Source organism: Platichthys flesus, chromosome 7 (genome assembly GCF_949316205.1).
Source record: "Platichthys flesus chromosome 7, fPlaFle2.1, whole genome shotgun sequence".
NCBI lineage: Eukaryota > Metazoa > Chordata > Actinopteri > Pleuronectiformes > Pleuronectidae > Platichthys > Platichthys flesus.
This window is the reverse complement of record NC_084951.1, coordinates 7,722,900-7,745,304: the sequence shown is the minus strand read 5'-3', so window position 1 is coordinate 7,745,304 and position 22,405 is coordinate 7,722,900. Positions and strand designations below refer to the sequence as shown.

At 40.1% G+C, this 22,405-nt stretch overlaps 1 protein-coding gene across 2 annotated transcripts in view; it reads left to right on the top strand.

The window, feature by feature from the left end:
* The window catches only part of ptpn11b (protein tyrosine phosphatase non-receptor type 11b), a 37,970-nt gene extending 20,221 nt beyond the window's left edge, over positions 1-17,749 (top strand). Inside the window, exons 3-16 of one of the 2 annotated variants that reach the window (XM_062391703.1) lie at positions 360-554; positions 4,059-4,251; positions 4,552-4,668; positions 4,878-4,991; positions 5,705-5,801; positions 6,019-6,098; positions 6,442-6,597; positions 8,384-8,515; positions 9,795-9,949; positions 11,575-11,642; positions 11,740-11,891; positions 12,686-12,786; positions 13,631-13,756; positions 15,241-17,749. In XM_062391703.1, the coding sequence (XP_062247687.1) occupies positions 360-554; positions 4,059-4,251; positions 4,552-4,668; positions 4,878-4,991; positions 5,705-5,801; positions 6,019-6,098; positions 6,442-6,597; positions 8,384-8,515; positions 9,795-9,949; positions 11,575-11,642; positions 11,740-11,891; positions 12,686-12,786; positions 13,631-13,718 (1,648 nt within the window). In that variant the 3' untranslated portion in view covers positions 13,719-13,756; positions 15,241-17,749. Of the gene's footprint in view, positions 1-359; positions 555-4,058; positions 4,252-4,548; positions 4,669-4,877; positions 4,992-5,704; positions 5,802-6,018; positions 6,099-6,441; positions 6,598-8,383; positions 8,516-9,794; positions 9,950-11,574; positions 11,643-11,739; positions 11,892-12,685; positions 12,787-13,630; positions 13,757-15,240 lie in introns of both variants that reach the window. The other variant, XM_062391702.1, reaches the window with a different exon arrangement.
* The last annotated feature ends 4,656 nt before the right edge of the window (positions 17,750-22,405 follow it).

Here is a 22,405-nt window from a genome sequence, read left to right as displayed (position 1 = left end):
AATAACAGCAAACAAATGAATGATGTCACCCAAATTGCCTATTCTTTAACGTATAAGAAAATTAGATCGTGTTTTAAAATGGGATCATCGGGTTTGAGAAACTGGACCTTTTACACTGTAATTTATGTGCATTTGTACTCTGGGAGAGAGTGTGGGCGACAAAGTGTGCACGATCTTGATTTTTTTTGTGTGTGAGCTTATACTTTGAGTGTGTGTGTCTGGAGGGAACGAGCAAACAAGATAAATACAAACGGAAAAAATGTTGAGTGCCTCTTTGGAGTGAGTCCACCTCTATTTACAGGCATGGAAACAAACTGGGTGACTCGATTCCCTCTGTGTTTTATTTTCCCCCTGCACAGGCGTAACGATGAGGTGACCCACATTAAGATCCAGAACTCAGGCGACTACTACGACCTGTATGGAGGGGAGAAGTTTGCCACGCTGGCCGAGCTGATCCAATATTACACAGAACAACAGGATCTGCTGCGCGAGAGGAACGGCCATGTCATCGAGCTCAAGTACCCACTCAACTGCAAGGACCCCACCTCTGAGAGGTGACGACACTAACGCCCCCACACATGCAGATATGCTCACATTTGCGTAAACAGAAACCCAATGTGGATAAATCCATGCAGATTAAAAAACAACTACACTTGTTGCTAGATTGTTTTCTCTAAATTCATTAAAACTTGTATGTGTCTGAACATAGGCTATTATTATAGGTTATTTTTATACCCACATCTTTAGTGTCAGACTCTAGAGCTTGGAAATGCCATGAGAAGCAGCCAAACCACCTGATAAATGTTACGAGGCCAATTCTCCCTTCAGCTCCAGAGTCCTGTTTCAGCCTAAATGCAGTTGTGAGGTCTTTTCACCCTACAGTGATTAAAACTTTCCAAAAAACGGAATACTTATAATTTTAATGCTAATTTTGATTTAAGGCACTTTTTCAATATTATGCTTTAGGTTTTTGCATAATTAGGATGCAATTCCATACTGAAACTACAGAGACAGCTTTGCTGCAATTAACATCTTACATCTTGTCATACGAGCAAGTGAGAGGCGTTATTTCAGTGCCATCACCACCAGTGCAGAAAGATGAGGCTCACGGGTGAACTGGTATTTCTTAAACAGTTAATAGGTCTATACTAGAGATGTTCCAATACAGATTCCGATACCAGGTTTTTGTGTTTCAGCCGCTAGTGAATACCGTTCCGATACTAGTGCATTTAAAAAAAAATAAAAAGTATATAACATATTTTGCTACTTACCTGTAAGGAAGTGGTGATTGCTATCAATGTTAGCTTGGCTCAGGTGAAACCCTTACATGGAATTAATATGATATAACTTCTTACATCATCCAGTTTGGAAGTAATACCTTCAAGAGAACACAAATTAATAAATCTAGGCATATACAACAACCATTGTTACTGTCCAGCGTCAAATATGCTGCCATTTTAGCCAACTCTGGCTAGCGCTACACTACCACAGATCACTTCTTCTTCACCACAACAATACTTACCAGTGCTTTTACAGCGTAACTGCTCTTTAAGTGCGATGATGAAGGAGTAATTCCCGGGAAGAAAGTTGCAGTTTTAAAATACTTCAAAGCGTGGTATCAGATCGGTATGTATGTGTGAGTACTCCCTTGTGCCCGACCCTGCAATGTCAGCAGCATCTAATGCAATTTGCAATGCTGGTATCTAAACATCTCTAATCTACACTGAAGGCCTCTCCTTAACTAGAATGACTCTTTACATCAGTGGTCACCAACCCGTCAACGCAATCTACCGGTCGATCTCAACAGTTTTCATTGTCGATCTCACGGCGCTGTGAGTCCGGTACTTGCAGCAGAGCTGCTGGTTTATCTACTGTATTTCCTTCATACAAGTCAGATTATGTACTCATCTAAACACCAGGACTCTACGGTATGATAAAGAGCATCTTCTGGACTGTTGATAACAATCAAAGCCCCGTTAGAAAAAATGAATGGATTCAGAAAATGAAATGCTGGAGTGCTTTTACTTTGAAATGGGTTTGGGAAGCGTTGTTAATACGTTTGTGACATAGACAGATAAACATTGTGTTTCCCAGCAGAATAAACAGAGAAAATCCTCTTCCACCTGAGTTTTAATGTTTATCTGTTGAATTTATGTCACAAACAAATTGGTGTAACCCTTTCTGTATTTTTATGGAAAGATACTTGCAGGAGCGGTAGATGCACAGCTTAATAGTGTAGAGCACTGGTATTTATTTTAGTAAATATTACTATTTTTAATCACAGGAAATAGTCATATTTATGGCCATTTTCAAGGCAAATCCTCTATTTAAAACCCTTGTGCAGCAGTTGCAGCTCCTCTGCAAAACCTATTGTTGAACTGAGAAGCTGAATATTGTGCATTGAACAGATGCTGTAAATATGAATTGATGTTAATGTGAATATTGCGCATTGAATTTTCATAACTTCCTTTCTTTGTGTATATTAATGTTTGTGCATGAAAGTAAGTGATTTTTTTGAAGATATCATGATGGTAGATCTCCGCTTACGCTTATAAAAAAGGCAACAATGGATAAGATGTTTAGTTTTTTAAAGAGTAAACAGGGTGCACACTGTCAAGAACCTACACAGCAGTAACACGTCTAAAATGAAAAAGTCAATGAGTAGAGCTTACATGCCAATGTATTTTATATCATTACAAAATCAATTATTAATATTCCATAAAAAATATATATAATTTAAATCTATTTAAACAGCAGAATTTCGTGACATTTTGAATCAGAGTTAAGGTAGAGCTTAACTTATTAAATTTGTACTAACTCACAAATGTGTGCTTAGATATACTTCATGTAGAGAGGACGCATTCTGTGCACACACACACCCACACTATAAACTTAGATGCACTTCACATCCACATGCATAAATAGTGGCATATTCCCACATGTATCTTCAAAAAAACAAAGTGGGTGGTGCTGCCGTTGTTTATGCTCACTAGCAGCTACATGAAAACATCAAACATTCTTGTATACACGAGCTGGACGCAGATAAACACGTCATCACACCTACACACCTGATTTGAAATGTGAGGTTATAACAGCGCGTGTATGAGCCTGGAGTCCAAGCACGCTCTCACTCACACACGTACAGGAAGCATTTTGAACATTTAAAAGCTGTAACGGCTGCTGAGCGAGTTGTATAAATTCACTTTTTCTACACCTTTGCCGTTGCAGTGGGTTTATCCCAGTTTCTGTTTAGGTCTATGAACTTGTGATCTATGGCTGTGGTTTAAGTGGTTTTTCCATTCTACATGCATCTGTTATCAGAGCCTCCTACATGCTCTAACACACCACATAGGTAGAAAAAACAACGACTTGCAGTTTTTCATCAGCAACTGAGTGAGGATGCAACTAGACAATTTTATTCTTGAGTATGCGTCTTCTCCCACAGTGCACATATAGATAGACGTTATGTTAACCCATAACCTACCAATATAAAATTTGTTTTCCCTTGAGGCAGGAAGCATAATGCGTGTCCTCCCACTCATTTGGTCAAGTTTCTGCCTCAGCTCTCCTCTCACTTGTCTTAGTACTTCATCTACCTTGAAACCACATCCAGCCAGAGGCTAAGCGTATTGATCTCCACATGAGTTGGAGAAGCAGCTGCTGAAAGCATCCAGTCTGAAATAATAAACACTGATATTCACTCTGTTTTTGAACACGTCTTGTCAGCTGTATGTTTATATTTTATGTCTCTAAGGTGCTGCAGCTTCACGTTAATATCACAGCCAGTTTATATGACTTGAACACTTAAAGCCATGATTATTGTACATTTAAGCAAATTTAAAAAATGTGTATACTTATAGACAGAAATGTCTTCTCTGCTTTTTTTACATCTTAAATAAGAGTTTTTAAACCTGCACATATCAGCAATTAAAAACACTGATGCAGATGCGCATATGTCTGTGTCTCTCGTATTGATATGTCGGTCCGGCTCTAGTTCCCATTTTGTTTCTCTATTATAGTTTATGTTTCTCACAGTCTGTTCTCTGACTCATCTGCAGGTGGTACCACGGACACCTGTCTGGGCGAGATGCAGAGAAACTGCTCTCAGACAAAGGCAAGGCCGGCAGTTTCCTGGTACGGGAGAGCCAGAGTAAACCGGGCGACTTCGTCCTCTCGGTTCTCACCAATGAGGAGAAACATGAAAATGTGGATCGCAAGACCAAGGTCACACATGTTATGATACGCTACCAGGTGAGGTAACGCAGTCAGAACCCCTGACATATACAGAAACTAAACAAAAGAGTTTTGTTGAAATGGATTAAGACACACCAGAGGCATACTGTTTGTACTTTAAGTCATGTGAGTCACTGTACATTTAAGCATAATTGTTACAACTAAAAAGAGGCCAGCAATGTTTCCAAACTTCTGTTTTAGGCTCTTGAGTGGTGTTGGTTGCAGGCGTAAATTTTGCAACAGTGATGTTTTTAAAACTAAAACATAGTGTAGATGAACCCTAATAATGCCTTAACTGTCGATGTCTGTCTCCAGCAGGATGGTAAATACGACGTTGGCGGAGGTGAGAGGTTTGACACATTGGCTGATCTGGTGGATCACTACAAGAAAAACCCCATGGTGGAGAAAAGTGGCATTGTAGTGCACCTCAAACAGGTATGGAATTCAAATTAAACAAACTGGTGAATCTTTTTCAAGAGGTATCATGAAGGCATGGATGTGTTGAAAGATGCTTGTTTAATTCAAACCACACTCAAATGTTATTCCCCTGGGATGTTGTTGTGCTTTTTTAGATTTAGATGAATTAATCAGTTGTTTTTTTGTGTTGATACATTTAATTTCCTGTTCCAACATGAAAACAACAGCCATTTAATGCCACGAGGATAAACGCAGCCAACATTGAGAACCGGGTACGGGAGCTCAACAAAGTAGCAGACAACTCTGAGAAGCCCAAACAAGGATTCTGGGAAGAATTTGAGGTATGTATCCTCAAAACTGTCAACAACAAAATGATTGCTATCAATCATAATTTAAAACCAATATGGGGATATTGATATTTCAGCTCATAGTGTTGGTCAACACTTTTCAACACCTTTATCAAATGAGATTTAATTTAAGAGCTGGAAAATGTGATTCCTATGTGTTCTTTCAGTTTTTGTCATTTTTGTGCAACTGTTACATATTACAAATGTTATAAATGCGAATATTTTAAATTTTTGAGTATATATTAAGCAATGGATTATTAATAGGCTTTTACTGAACCAATACAAGTATTTAACAGTTTGTTAGTCAATAAGATCATATTAAATGATCATTGTCTGGTTGTTGAATTTATACAAAAAAATGTACATTTGTTGCATATGTGTTTCTACCTCATAGGTTTCTTGGAAGTCAGGAAAACAGTGCAAACATATTGATGAGTCTATCTGGCTTCATATGTATGACATACCATTGGTTTTGGTTATCACAGCTAATAGAGAAGATCAGATATGCATCCCAAATTTGTGTATTTTAGTGTTTTGTTTCTGAAAAAATAATTCTTCTTCTTTAGTTCTTAGACTCAGTGTTGACGCATAATGACCTCACCAGTAGCAGTCACATTACAGGGGATGTTCTTTTTAGTTTCAAACCTCCTTGGAAAATGTGTCATTTTTCTTTACAGTCTCCTTTTTCTTTCTTCATCAACCATCAGGTACTTCAGCAGCAGGAGTGCAAACTGCTCTATCCCCGGAAAGACGGCCAGAAGCCAGAAAACAAGAGTAAAAACCGATACAAGAATATCCTCCCCTGTGAGTCAAGCAGCAACCTGCCATTTCCTGTCTCTCCAACTTCCTGTGGAAACAGTGACACAAATATACGACAGACCATATAGAGGCCTCCGCTAAGTGTCAAGATTTGGTTTTGATAATATTCACAGCCTATCATTTGACATTAGACATCATTTGACTTGAAAAAGGTGAACTTTTTGTTGTGCAGTAATGACGGTTTGACTTGTTTTTTTTTCAGTCGACACAACTCGTGTTGAACTCAGGGAAGTGGATCCAGATATTCCTGGGTCAGATTACATCAATGCCAACTACATCAGAGTGAGTCTTTTCAGAATCATACAAACCTTGTATCAACCCCTATGCTTGATTGATAACATTATTACACAGCATTCAGCAAACACTCAATATAAGGGGAGTAAAGGGGAGCTTCATCTTTAAAAATTATTTTGAAATTCGGTTTAGTTCAGCATAAATTGAAAACATTAAATGTATCAGTCACGAAGATTATGTAATGTATAATAATAGATTTTTTTATTTTCGAAATATTTTGTATAGTTCTTTATATTTTACTTTATCATCATTGCCATTTCTGTGAGAATAGGATTCTAACGTCTCAGAGTAAAACTACTACATTAAGTGTATAACTCTATGTGCTGTACAGAGTCTGCATGAAGAGGGACGCCACATGGACGACTGCAAAGTCTTTATCGCCACCCAGGGCTGCCTACAAAACACAGTCAATGACTTTTGGAAGATGGTGTATCAGGAGAATACCCACGTCATTGTCATGACCACAAAGGAGGTAGAGCGAGGGCGGGTGAGTGTTTTGCTTAAAAATAAAGCAAATAGTCAGTAAGATGGTGGAGATAAATGGTGTGAAATGTGGATTTCTTATATATTGGTAAACTAGGAAGCTAATTCACTTATTTCAATAACCCACTGATTGATATTGATTATTTGTTATGATGGAGATCTGTGATCCGTGATGGGTGTTTTGTCAATGTCAATGTCAATTTATTTATATAGCACATTTAAAACAACTTGGTTGACCAAAGTGCTTTAAAGGTGGAGTGGTACGACCAAAGGATAGTTAAAACCTAAAACAATAAAGTTCAGGTAATACAAATAAAATACAACCCTAACCCTAACCCTAAAAATAGTAGTACAAATATTAAACAAAATAAAATATAAGAAATGCGATAAGAAGAATAAAATCAGCTGAGCTGAGACGCACTCAACTGGAAAGCCTGTGAGAACAGGTGCATTTTTAATAGTGATTTTAATAGTGTTAAAGACCGGGCAGAACTCATGTGAAGTGGTGGGTTGTTCCACAGGTTTGGGGCGGCCACTGGTAATACGCGATCTCCTCTTGTTAGTAGTTTTGGTTTGTCGAGGTGCAGTTGAGTGGCTGATCTCAGTTCCCTAACTGGATTGTGCATAATAAGAAGTTCTGATAAATAAGACGGTGCCATTCTGTTAAGAGATTTAAAAGTTAAAAGTAAGATTTTAAAAACTATCCTGTGACAGACAGGAAGCCAGTGTAGGAGGCGCAACATGGGTGTGATATGGTCTCCCTTTTTTGTCCTAGTCAGCAGGCTAGCAGCAGCATTTTGGACTAGCTGCAGGCGTTTAATGGATGCTTTGTCTAAGCCTATATACAGGGAATTACAGTGATCCAGACGGGCGGTTATGAACGCATGTATAATTGTCTCTAGGTCCTTTTGTGGCAGGAAGACCTTTACCTTTGCAATTTGTCGCAGTTGAAAAAAAGCTACCTCTGACTCTTGAGGAGATTTGTTTATCAAAATGAAAAGCCCTGTCAAAAAAAACCTGAATAATCTTTACAGGTGAGCGAATATAAGAAGACAAACGGCCCAAGAATGTCAACATTTTGCAGTTCAGATTGTCCAAAAATGATAACCTCAGTTTTATGTTGTTTAATATGAGGAAAATCCATAATTTTACGTAATTTAAGCACTCAAGGAGGGGCTGCATTGATGTCTTAGTTTTGTGATTCAGGGGCAAGTATATTTGATTGTCGTCAGCAAAGCAGTGAAAGGAGATATTATGTTTTTCAAAGATTGATGCTAAGGGCAGCATATATATAGAGAAAAGGAAAGGGCCTAGAACGTTTTGTAATCAGACACTTAAGATTTCATTGTGAGAGCGGGAGCGAAACAACCCAAATCTTAAACATAACATGACATAAATCACCACCTTTAACAAGTGAAAGAACATAACAGGGCCGATGAAACCAGCTGTGTCGACACTGGTACCTTACGGATTTAGCCCATTTGTCTTGGTTAACTGTGATGCCATCAACCATTTTTTTCTTCATTTTCAGATGAAAGAGTGCACTTGATAGCATTATCTGATTCCAACAGAGATGGGTGGATATGCCTAGCAGGGATGATGGTGTGTGTGTTGAGGGTGTGTGGGGGAGGGGAGAGAGAGAGGGAGAGCTAGACGGCTGACAAGGATAGTATGACAGTTAAGCTGATTGGAAAGCTGCTTGAGATGAGCTGATTCTTTAGATTGTCTAATGCGTGTCACCCTCCCTCTGCTCTCTCTCTATCTCTCTCTCACTACTTCCTCTGTTTCAGAACAAATGTGTGCGCTACTGGCCGGACCTCCACGCCAGCAAGGAGTTTGGGAAGGTGCTGGTGAGGAACATGGATGAGCAGTCAGCGCAAGACTACATCCTGAGGAAGCTGGAGGTGACCCGACTGGACCGGGTAAGAAGACCTGTGTTCTCAGTCAGAGCTGACCCACTGACCTAGGGTCAGATTATCGAACACCTCACCCACTCACATGCACGCGCACACACACACACACACACACACACACACACACACACACACACACACACACACACACACACCCTCACACACAATCTCTCAATCCTCTAACACATGCTTGAGTTTACAGGAGGTTTGACTCCATGGCCCTGAACAATGCAAGAAGCATATTCAGAAATAGTAGAAAGTAAAAGCTCACCCAAGCTCTTACAAATCATTTTTGAGATTTTCTTACACTGAAGCTTTAGATAATGAAAAACTTGATTTAGTGCTGCTAATTTATACCTGAAAATATTAGTCAAATAATAGTAAATAAAAGGTTTTTTATTTTGTATAGCACTGATTTTTTTTTTTTTACTTGATCAGAGCAGTGAGACTTTTTTAATGGTGTGGAACTTGAGGACACCCAGTCTTCTTGTGGTTAGTGTGCAGATGTAATATCCTGTATATTTCTATTCATGTATTCTACATGTATTCTACTCAAAACTACAATGCTGGAGCTCAGTCTACTAATCCTGTCTCAGAACAATCTGGCAAAATGTCTCCACAGACTGCCCCCAAGTGATGCTTCAGTCAAACTGTAATGTGTGTGTGTCCGAGAAACACAGTTGAGCCGAAGTTAATCCACCATCACTTATTCCTTGAGATATTGTAGTTAATCAAGGTTACTGTCAAGCAGGAGACTGAAGCGGACAGAGAAGTCTACCCAAGCCCCTTTCCACTGACTGTTTATAGTAACGGCTCCCGGCTGCTTTAATCCTCCTTTCTGATCCTAATCATTAATTCCAGAGTCCACTGTAAGAAATAAGGAACAATTCGAACTTTGCAAAAAAGCATATTCCTGCATTCAGGGATACTGATTAGTGCTGGTGTAGCTGCAGTGTGGCAGACTACCAGAGATTATTCCTACATCACAGCAGTCACATAGTTAAAGTGAGCACACCGACGTTTTTTACTGACTATCAATGTGAAAAATACCTTCTTGGATTGAATCAAACTGCTGAAGTATCATATAAGCTTTTCTGGACTTCACAGTGTGTCTCTGTGTGGAATGATGATTGTAGATGTTGTGTTGTCTTACAGTGAGGTTCTGTGAGAATACACTGAAGAGACAGAATGAAGACAACAGAGATAGAAAACAATGATACTGTAAGTGTGTAATGAAAAATTGGACCACCCTCTTCAAATATTTGTTTTTGTTGTGTCTTCGTTATAGAAGGAGCCTCTGAGGTACATCTGGCACTATCAGTATCTGAGCTGGCCCGACCACGGGGTACCCAACGAGCCTGGCGGTGTGCTCTGGTTCCTAGAGGAGGCCAACCGCACTCAGAGCACCATTCCAGACACTGGACCCATTGTTGTCCATTGCAGGTACAACAAGGAGGGACAGAGGGACACTTTTTATATTAAGTTGCATGGAAGAGACAGTGGTGGGGCCTTAACGTAAATACGGCTCAGTCAGGTTGAGAGAATAAGTGAGATGATCTACTAACACAGTTTCTAATCTGAAATCAACAACAGTAATTAGAATTCCATCAAGTCTGTATTCCTTTGAACACTCAAGTACACACATAGGGTTGATAGCCTTAAAAACATGAGGGCAGCTTTACTATATTACATAAAACAAGTCCTTGAGAGGACATTCACAACATTACACAAAAAAGTAGCATTAGGCGAAGCTCTGTAGGTTGCAATTGGCTTTTTGACGTTTATAGATGAAAAAGAGGGAAAAGAAGAGAAAAAAATTGAGGGACTTAATAAAATATAATACAACTCACTAAACATAACAAGCATCTACATAAAGAGAAGAAAACAAGGGAAAAAGAAAACAAACTATTCTAAGACCCACACAAAACACAAGGTGGCACTCTCCTCTTAACTAATGTGTTAAACAGAAATTGAACCTGCGTGCATTGTAAGGAGGATTACCGTTCACCTTGTCATTCTCCTCACAACTGATAGAATGATCCTGTTTCACTTATCAAGTTAAAACACACATTATGTCCTTTGTTTGGTGCAAGATTCTATAAGATTATTTTAAACAGACATTTAACTGGCTGGAATTGACATGAATCTATGAAATTTAAATTGTATGAAATGTGCTTTGAATTGATTATTGATATTCACTTTAATTAAGTTTCAAAAGTTTGTCTTTGTTACAGCAACAGGTCTTCACAGAGTTAGCAAAGATTTTCTCTCATCACATAAAGCTGGTCCTCTGTACAACAAACACACTGGCTCTTAATTACACTTAATCCTTGTGTTGCCACTTGAACTGAAACCTTTTGAAACAGCTAATTGAAACAATTAGTTGTTTGAATTGCTGTGGCAAGGACGTTCACCTCGTCTTGACAGACAAGACCAGAGTTATAATTTATGATTTGGTTTAACAAGCTGAGAAATTTCAATATTTCTGAATCATTTTCATGTCAGATGTGACACAGATTTAGTTCATCATGAATGAATTCCAGCTGGATTAACAGATGTCTAAATATCTTGATGTTTTGCTGTCAACACACATTCACTGGTGTGTTTCACGTTCACAGCAGACATGTTTGGTTACTAATATAACAGATTTGCCCATTAGATGTGAATGGAAAAGCCCGGTCTCGCTCCATGTCTCTCACAATACCCAGCCACCAAAACATGTTGTTCAAACGTGATGACGGAGTGACAGTAACATCTTACTCTTTCACTCATCAGTGGGCTGTTGATAAATGAATGTTGTTATTGTGGAGAGAATAACTTTGAGTTCTCAGAGTGATCTAACATCATTTTAATATTTGATGCAACATCAAGCTTCTTTATTTCTGGTTCCAACTTACAATCCGTAAACTTTACTTGCATCGACATGTCGGTTTTGCGAAAACCCTTGATACTCTTGATCCTAATGAAACTTGTTGATAGCTATAGAATTATTAAAAAAGTTTGCCTTGATATTTTTTGGGGGGTTTTGATTACACGTGGTTTGACTTTTCACTCTGTTGTTCCTGCAGTGCAGGCATCGGCAGGACAGGCACCATTATCGTGGTTGACATTCTCATCGATATTATTAACCGCCAAGGTACGACTCTTAGATATAAAAGTGACACAATTGACTTTTTATTATAATTTGAATGTTTGGGCTCATTCCTGTATGTGTGTCTGTGTGGGTGTTCTAGGTCTAGATTGTGACATCGATATCCCTAAAACCATCCAGAGGGTACGGCAGCAGAGGTCGGGCATGGTGCAGACAGAGGCCCAGTATAAGTTCATCTACATGGCTGTGCAGCAGTACATAGAGACGGCCCAGAAGAGACTGGAGGAGGAGCAGGTACTCCACTGCATTTTAATACAAAGATCTATGGTGACTTTAGATTGAGGACAAAACACTTTTATGGCACAGTAACGAAGGCTTTAAAACATTTATGTGTTGATCTCAGAGTGTGAAGGCCGGCAGCATTTGTTATGTCAGCTAGACGAGTGAAGCAAACAACTATCCCCTAAGGGCTGTTCCACTAAATGTGGAACTGTTCAAAGTTTCATTCAGGTGTTGGACTTGTGACAGCTGGTGAGGTCTTTGCGAGGGATCTTATCCCATAAACTGAGGCTGCAGCCACACAACCACTTTCTAGTTCTAGTTTTAAAATGCATCATTGCTGCTATGTTCACGCCTGCCACCCACACCACTAGAGTGCCTAAAAGAGAAACAGTTTGGAAACGCTGCTGGCCCAGTTTTAGTTTGAAATCTAAACTAAGACGGGCAAAAACTGATTTTTGGAAATAATCTTATCAATCATGACCTGACTACCAGCAGTGTTAGGATGATGGAAACACAAATGACCAGTTACAGCTCCATTCGTCTTACTTTTCACAATTGTTGTTTCTCGTTTGTGATATTTTCTGTAACTGAGCAGCCAACTTCAGAGTAGAAAATCTACTTCCTGTATACATCGGCACGCACATTTGCTGTATACGTGAATGGTCACGTGATAAACATTTCAGGTGGGTTAGTATGGACGGGTACTAATACTGATACATATTCACAATGCTCATGTGGACAGTTATAGTGTGTAACATGGGTTGTAGCCTGAATCGGACTCATTCACTCCTGTTGACACTTTGCAGAGAAATAAGTTGAAGGAGAGGGAATATTCCAATATCAAATATCCCCAGATGACCAACTCAAGATCCAAACCCAGCGTGGCATCCTCACGCTCGTCTTCTGTGTAAGTATAACTCCTACCGTACAGTAGGGAAGGTTAAGCAGCCAATGGTTTGATTGATAAACAGGATCACAGAACAATATTAGAGAATCAATGAAACAGGGAATCTGAAAAGTACTGAAAAGTCAAATGATGTTTCTAAAAAAAGAGAGGCCTCATAATGTATTGATTACAAACGTATTTTTTTCAATAATTGGTGGCCACAACTGTCTTAATTTAGAGGCTGCATTGTACAGAAGGGCGCAGTCCACCAATAAAACCTTATTCCTCTGTGGGCCACGTAGACCAGGAAAGCGGATCTGATACGAGACGTTTTTGGAATAAAGCTTTCTATTATCAACATCACCAGCTCGTTCTGCCTTTATTGCTGTTGCTGAGCTAAAGAGCTGAAGTCGGACATGGCGAGCAAGTTTTAATGCCGCTTGATTTTAATGTAGCAATCGGTTGGGTGGAAGTGTGATACTCAGGCATTAGAAGTGTCGTCGCTTGCCAGCGCCATTACATCTTTGAAAATAATTTGTCACTGAAGCCCAATTAATCCAGAGATAGGTTGGAAAGGATCCGCTCCTTGGATCCTACATTTCTCGAGGAGCCTTCGAAATTGGGACAATCTAGTCACGGCACTGTGACGCAATTGGTCTTCAAACGAAAACCTTCAAATAATGCAGCCTCTGAATTTAGACTCATATCATCCTTTTTGGTTCTCCATCATACTTTCACCATGCAATTGGAATTAAATTTAACTTCCTGTGAGATTAAGGAATCTCAAATTCAACCTGGTGAAACTGTAGTCACCCTGATAAAGTTGTTCATTTGTTTTCTCTGTGAATATCTTCTCTTGTTGTAGGATGACAAATGACGATTCGTCGAGTGTGTACGAGAATATAAACTTTAAAAGCCCTCAGACGTCTTTTAGCAGTAACACCAGGAGGTAATACTGTCGGAACGTCAACATTTCTCTGTCTGCCTCTTTGTAAGTATTTTATTCATTTAATTTACTATGTTGGAATATCAGTTTGGGCTTTGACAGAGCACATCCAGGCACTGTTGTAGAAAACTATCTGCTGGTTTCAGTATTTTTTTACTGCAAATATGAACAAATTTGTCATAGTATCGTCTTAAAATTTTGGATCCCATTAGGTGTTCTATAGCTTTTGTTGGAATAATATCAGCCAATATTTGGTCTAAAATGAAAGCTTGTGTTAAATGTATGACAGAAAGTGAAATCCGGACTAAAATCTAAAATCCCTGTGTGTCTCCATCGTTTGAAGACAGCTCAGTGACTTCTAGTGAATCAAATGAATTTTCCTCATGTTAGTAGATTAGTAATATTCTCCTACTTTCAAGATTTGTATTATAGGGGTGCTGGGAGCATCTGAGCTTCCTTAAGAAAAGAAATCCTGACCTCTACCTAAAGCAACAAAAGATTCAATTTATGTTCCATTTATAATCAACCTCAGTTCTCCCAGTCGCAATCAATTCTAGCTCACAGTGATTAATAGAACAGACAAGGAATCCAGCAGCGTTAAAGTGAGTGAATCATGGCCCTGGTTTGGGGTCATCAGCAGAACACACAAATCAACAGATTTAATTATCAGTGAATATTTTAAACGGCATGTTATTCATTATCCCCTTTTAGTTTGTCTGGAGTTGAAAATTAAATCTTAACGGACATTTAATAAGAATTTCCCCCCAAAAATGGCAAATATTAATTTCTTAGTTGCTCTGTTTGTTTTTATCCATCCACTCACATGTCAGCCGAAGTCAGAGGCCCGTACATTTTTGCTGTCTGTCCCACTCTTGTGAATGCGATAGCTCAGAAATCCCATCAGGGAATTCCTGTAAATTTGGTATAAAGATAAAACTGGTCAAAGGTAAATGTTCAAGGTCAAAACGTGTTCTGGCTCTTGTGAAAGTTAAATAGACCTCAGGTGTCTTTATTAAATACATTATACAAGTTTTGACCGTAGACTGTAAATAAAGATGGACGAAATTACTTCTCCCCAAAATTGAAGCCAAAGTGTCCCTTTCGCCATCTGGTGGCTGGTTGCAGTATATGTCATAACCCCTTCTCCTCCATGTTAACTGATGGATCATGGATGAAATCATTTGTTTGTTTAAATCATAATTGTTCCAGTCAGATGGGTTTTAATTTGTTATTCGATGATAAAGGTGAAATGTCATGATTGACAGCTGAAAGTCAAGATTGTCAAGACTGGCAGAGTGTGTGTATCCATGTGACCTCACCACCAAGCTTCCCGTCTCCGATCACTACAGACAGTAATGTGCAAGATGGCGGCGATATTTAGGTATAAATAGATAGTGGTATGAAGTGGAGAATTAATGTCCAACTTTATTGACACTATATGGTCTGGACAGCTACTGGTATAAACTGCAACTTGACTGGCTGCTTGCTTAAAGGGACACCAGTTAATTCAACTTGTCTGTGTGCTTCAGTTTCAGCTGAGGTGTCGCTTCGTTAGCGCCTGAATCCCTCGAATGGAGGAGAGAGCGTGGTGCTCTGAATACGCCACACAACTGTGGACCCTGCCTGGGCTGCAGGTGGTGCTCTCCAGCTGCCGTCCTGCTGACTCTCTCTGTCTGGAGTAAAACCTCAACCACCGCGGAGAGGAGGAGTCTATAGCATAGTGCCTGCGCTCAGGGCCTCTCTGTCCTCCTTCGTCTCTCTCCCCTTTTCGCTCCAGCCTCCAAAGCTTCTCCCTCTCCTAACCAGCAGAAGTGCCTTGACACAAGATGTGTCTGTAATCTATTCTCCCCAAAACCTGCTGTCAAATCTGCACTATAACTGTTTTCCAATCCCTGGAAACCCAACGTGACATTAAGAAACAACCAGTTTTTCCTCAGGCTGACGGATCTTGAACATGGAGTTTGCCCTTGGCCTGACATGAACAGAGCTGTACGAGACCCACGAAGAGGTTAACTCTGAGCAGGTTGTCCACTTGTTCACAGAAACCACTCTCTCTCGCTCTCTCTCTCTCTGTTTCTGTCTCTGTCTCTCTCTCCCTCTCTCTGTCTCTGTCTCTGTCTCTGTCTCTGTCTCTGTCTCTGTCTCTCTCTCTCTCTCTCTCTCTCTCTCTCTCTCTCTCTCTCTCCCTGTCTTCTCTGGTTGTTTTTTGAACTCAAAGCTAAGACAGCGTTCTGCCACTCCAGCTGTGGTGGTTATTAAGGTGGCCGCTGAGTGATAGCGAGGGCAATTACACAACACAGGATCCTGAAGCACATGAAGGGCAAGCAAACTCCTTCTTATAAGATAAAAATAATTTCTCATTTTAATTTGCGACGTAAAAGTAGATTTCATTTTAAATTTTTTGGGGGATTTGTCAGAGTGTTTTGAAAGAGTTGAAAGAAACTTCCTGTGCTGTTGCAAATAAGTAAATTTAGTCATTTAGTAAAGTCCTGTTGGTCGTGACCTCCAGTGGTCCACTGCTTTGCATTACTTCTTGATGCCGCTGGTATCATGGATGTGTAACATATGAGATGTTTATTTTTTAAGTATAATTATATTTATAAAACAAAAGTCATATTTAAGCACAATTGTCTAAGCAGTAGCCCGAAGTGCTAATTTACATTTTTATCATGATAGTATTTTGAAGTCCACCATTGACAGGAAACATGGTTGAGAGGATTCCTGAACGGGTTGTTGGAGGTGAGCTCGGCCGACCGCTGCTTCATTGTCTGGCCTTTCTCGTTAATCAGCCGGTCTGATGCAGTTCAACATCTGTCGGGGGAGATCGTCACAAGGAGATAAGGCAAAGGGGCCGATTACAGAGGGCCAGATGGCCATCGGCCCGAGATTGAAGAATAGATTTGTCTCCAAAAAGTAATTTAGAAGATGACCGTAATCCAAGCTTGATGATAGCTGAGCGACGTCACTGATGTGATAAGGAAGACGGTAGCGTTGCAGAGCACTCAGCCCCCTGTGCTGTCTGGCAGATTGTCTGCTATTTTTAGCCTCCAGGATCAGCACCAAAATATCCCAGTGAAGTAGTCACGCTGGCGACATCTGGCCCAGCGCGTTGAAAATCAAATGACTTAATGGTCTGCAGGAAAAAAGCGATTGGTAATAATGATGAAGTGTTCGGTCTACCCTCATGAAAAGAATCTAGGAGTGAGTGACAACTGTGTGGGTGTTGCAGCCATTCCTCTTCCTCCACCAGCTCACCTGCTCAAGAACACACACTCAATCAGGAATTATTATTATGATTATTATTATTACTATTATTATTATTATTAGTTTCGATAGCTGTGGCTCATGACTCTTCATAGACGTTTAAATATAGAGATCAGTGCGCGGTTGAATAAGTCTGTAATTTGACTAAGTCAACCTTGTGCAGTACATCGTTCATCATATCATTGGAACAGATTCCTTTTATAAGGCTTCTGCTACATCAGTAGAAGAACAACACAGATGTGTTTCTCATCACTTCACAAATATCTCGTGATTTTTGCCACTCAACTGTTTCTGGTTTGAAACTTTCCCTGTGATAAGTTATTGCCCTTTTAATTTAATGGTTGGTTCATTATGTTAATAAAAGCTATGTTTTATGAAACTGCATTTCTGCCCTGTGTCAGTGAAGGCACACACACACACACACACACACACACACACACACACACACACACACGATGAACTGATTTGAACTTTGGGGTTTTTCCTTTGTCCTTTTCCAGTCTGAACTGTGATCTTGATCTGATGAATGACAAATTACTTTAGTGGTGTTGTTATTTTCTGTGTTTCTGTTTGTTTGTTTGTTTTTGTATTTCACTCTGCCTCTCTGGATAAATTGTGATATGGTGAAACATCAATACTTGAAAGTGTGAAACTGCAGAATCTTTGGCCTCGGGCTGTGTCTGGACGTCAATTGTGTGTTGAAGTATTTTTGTCAGTGCACAGACTTTTTGCCATCAGTGTTGTTTTATTATGTTTTTTTTTTTTTTTTTCAAATAGTACATTTCTAATTGATTGTTTTATCCATTCTTTCATTTTGTATCGTGTGTCATTAATATTATTATTATAGTGATTTAGCATTGATAAGTACGTTGTGGCCCTGAGTTGATCCGGTGTGCATGGAGGTGTGTAGTAGTGATGCTGTGTTTGTTTTTCTGCTTGTCCTCGTACATTTACTTGAACAAAATGTTGATAGGGTTTATTTTTGATTGTTTGTTTGTTTTATTTTGATTCCTTGCTCTTGTGTCGGAGGCAGAATGGCTGAAGTGAGTCGTGGTAAACTGAGTGCTCCCGTGTGATTCAGTGGAGGCTCCTCTCCCCCCCCCCTTTACTCCTCTCTTTGCACTGGCTCTGCCCAAACGCCTTTTTTTGCTGTATAAGTTTCAACTGCTGATGCATTGAGCATTAAAATAGTTTATTATCATATAGTTCAATAAAAACTCTATGATGGCACTATATAAAGTGACTCCTCCGTTTTGCTTTTCCTTCTGCAGCAGGCCTTCAGATGGATACAAGTATTTTGTGAACGGTTGTTTCTGTGTTTTGCCTCTGGGTGAATTCACTGTGGGACGTGAAGGGATGTTTGTGTTGGACCCTGCTGCGTCCCTCTGTCCTCTTCACCCCAGCTGTCTCTTCATTTTAAAAAGTGCTCCACTGAAAACACTACACCGTGACAGTATATTCCTCAATGTTTACAAGTTACCTCTTAGGCTATTGTTACTAGAAAAGCAAGGTGTTCCTGAAAAAACACCCGTTTCAATCACTCAATCAATCAAATTTTATTTGTATAGCCCATATTCACAAATTACAATTCATCTCATAGGGCTTTAACAGGGTGTGACATCCTCTGTCCTTAACCCTCAGCAAGAGTAAGGAAAAACTACTAAAAACCCTTTTAACAGGGTAAAAATACGTAGAAACCTCAGAGAGAGCCACATGTGAGGGATCCCTCTCCCAGGACGGACAGAAGTGCAATAGATGCCACGTGTAGGAGAAAATCATCAATAATCAAAGTCTCTAGCAGCATTGATGAGGGTAGACATCCCGAAGGACAACCCCAACATGACATGCCAAGCAGTCCAGCTGCAAGCACAGTCCATGCTCAGCAACCATCCAGACCACGATCCACCATCCAGACCAGACACCACTCCAGTCCTCAGTCACTGTCCACCGCCACCCACCAGGACCCATCACGAGCCACCACCGCGGTCCTGGTCCACCGCCCGTGCCCAATGCCAACGCGACACAGGGTCCCCCACCAGCACCACGATCAGCCCACATGACTCAGAATCCGCCACACTGGATCCAACACCGCGACCCCGGTGCGCGATCCACAAACCGTAATCCATGGTGCGGCCACAGAGGCCCTGGATCTGCGGGTGATAAAGCAAAGGGATTCCGGGGAAGGAAGATAGGGATGGAGAAGAGGAAGGAGAAGCTGGAAAGAGAAGCTCCGTGTGTCATGTGTCATAAAATAGAACAAGTAACGTTCTGGCGCACTAATTAGCTCTAACTATAAGCTTTATCAAAAAGGAAGGTTTTGAGCCTACTCTTAAACGAAAAGATGGTGTCTGCCTCCCGAACTGAAAGTGGTAGATTATTCCACAGCCGAGGGGCTTGATGGCTAAAAGCTCTGGCTCCTACTCTACTTTTAGAGACTTTAGGGACGACAAGTAGGCCTGAATTCTGGGAGCGGAGTGCTCTAGTGGGTTTATAAGGTACTAACAGCTCTTTAAGGTAAAAAGGCGCTATATTATTAAGGGCCTTGAAGGTGAGGAGGAGAATTTTAAATTCTATTCTAGATTTAACTGGAAGCCAGTGTAGCGATGCTAACACAGGAGAAATGTGCTCTCTTCTCTTTGTTCTCGTCAGGACACGTGCTGCGGCATTTTGGACAAGCTGTAGAGTCTTTAACGACTTCCTGCTGGAGCCTGATAATAATGAATTACAATAGTCCAGTCTCGATGTAACAAAGGCGTAGGCAAGTGGAAAAAAGCGGTCCTAGAAATTTGTTTTAAGTGACTATTAAAGTATAAATCAGGATCGGAGATCACTCCCAAGTTCCTGACTGTTTCATTGGAAGCAAGGGCAATGTCGTCTAGCGCAGCTATATCATTAGATAATGCGTCTCTAAGGTGTTTGGGGCCAAGTATTATAACCTCTGTTTTGTCTGAGTTTAATAAGAGAAAATTGCGGGTCATCCAGGTTTTTATGTCCTTGAGACATGTTTGAAGTTTAGTTAATTGATTACTTTGTTCAGGTTTAATTGACAAATATAACTGAGTGTCATCCGCATAGCAGTGGAAATTTACCAAGTGTGTCCTGATAATGTTTCCTAGTGGAAGCATATATAATGAGAATAAAATTGGGCCGAGCACAGAGCCCTCTGGAACACCATGGTTAACTTTGGTGCGCACAGATGACTCATCATTAATTTGCACAAATTGGGAGTGATCAGAAAAATACGATTTAAACCAGTTAAGGGCGGTTCCATTAATGTTAATTAACTGTTTGAGTCTTTGTAATAAAATTTGATGGTCAATTGTGTCGAATGCTGCACTAAGATCTAACAGAACGAGGACAGACACAAGTCCCTGATCTGAGGCTATTAGAAGGTCATTAGTGACTTTTGCCAAGGCTGTCTCTGTACTGTGATTGGCTCTAAACCCCGATTGAAAGTCTTCATATATATTATTTTCCTGGAGAAACTCACACAGCTGATTGGCTACCACTTTTTCTAAGATTTTAGAAATGAAGGAGAGGTTAGATATTGGTCTGTAATTGACTAAAACCTCTGGGTCTAGGGTGGGTTTTTTGAGTAGGGGTTTGATGACAGCTATTTTAAAAGACTGTGGTACATAACCTGATGATAATGACAGATTGATAATGTTAAGTAACGAACTATCAATTAGGGGCAGAATTTCTTTAAGTAATTTTGTAGGAATGGGATCTAATATACAGGTTGTTGGTTTAGAACCTGAGATTAATTTGGTAAACTGATGATCAGAGAGAAGCTGTCTAAGTAATGGGTAGGATTCTCAGCCGTTTCTGAGATCTCTGTTGTTGGGAGGGTATTAGTGCCAATTGAGGGCAGGAGATGGTTGATTTTATTTCTAATAGTTAGAATTTTATCATTAAAAAAGGTCATAAAGATATTGCTATTTAGGGATCGAGGAATGCTGGGTTCGGTGGAGGTGTGACTCTCTGTCAGCCTGGCTACAGTGCTGAAGAGAAACCTGGGGTTGTTTTTATTCTCTTCTATTAGTTTTGAATAGTAGGCGGCTCTTGCTTTGTGGAGAGCCTTTTTATATTTATTTTGAAAAATCAAAGGTTATTAAAATATGGTCTGATAGAACTGGATGCGCGGAAGTACTGTTAAGTTTTCAATTCCGACACCGTACGATAATACAAGGTCAAGTGTGTGGTTACCACAATGAGTAGGTTGGTGCACACACTGACTGAAACCAATAGAGTCTAGTATTGAAATAAATGCTACGCTAAGGCAATCTTTATTATTATCAACATGAATATTAAAGTCACCAACAATAATAATTTTATCGGTCTTTAGGACTAAGTTTGATAAAAACTCAGGGAATTCCTTTAAAAATCCAGTATAAGCCCTGGGAGCACGGTAAACTACAGCAAATATGACTGGCTGTCGGTGGTTCCTGGATTGGCGTGGAAGACTAAGAACCAGACATTCAAATGACTTGTAGCTGAGTTTAGGGTTAGGATTAATTGATAGACTGGAGTGAAAAATAGCAGCAACTCCACCTCCTTGCCCAATTTCTCTAGGAACCTGTGAATTGATATGACTGGGGGGAGTAGATTCATTACATTTTTGTGTGGAGTTCTCGCTCTGTTATTGTTTAATTTCAATAATTTAATCAGACGGTGAACAGACACAATCTCTATGGGGTTGTGTGAATGATCCAGAGGGAGCGCAGAGAAGTGTTTAGCACTGCAGCTCTGCTTCCTGGACCCAATTATGGGTTGTCATGTTATAGAGTGAGTAATATTCCTAGATAAGAGAGCTGCTCCATCCCAAGTGGGATGAACGCCGTCTCTCCTAACAAGACCAGGTATTCTCAAAAAAGTTAGCCAATTATCTATAAAGCCCACGCCGTTTACAGGACACTACCTCGACAGCCAGCGGTTAAAAGACAACATGCGGCTAAACATGTCGTCACCTGTTAGGGAGCGGGCCAGAGACAACTACTTTTTTCTGGCCAATATATGTGTTAACGGGGCAGATTTCCCAGGTAATCACATATATTTCATGACTGAAGCGGCCTGTAGAAATTATGTTCTGTAACTCACAAGTAAGTAAAAGATAGGGGGGGAAATTGAGAGTTTGATATGAGTGATTTTCAACAGTTTAAATCTGCATGAACGGTTTCATGTAGCTGCTGTACGGAGGCGTACAGCTGTATTGGTTTACCGTGTTAACTAGAAGTCTAGATCTATTTTCAGGAAGTTCCACGTATATTATGGCCACTCCTGAACAAACGTGAACTCTCTTATCAACCGTGTCACAAGCGAGCTGCCCTTGGGAAAACCCCAGAGCCCAACCTTTCCTTCACCTGACGCCAAATCCAGGAATAAACAAAGGCGACTTCCTGTAAAGACGCAGATTTTATAGTCGAGATTGAG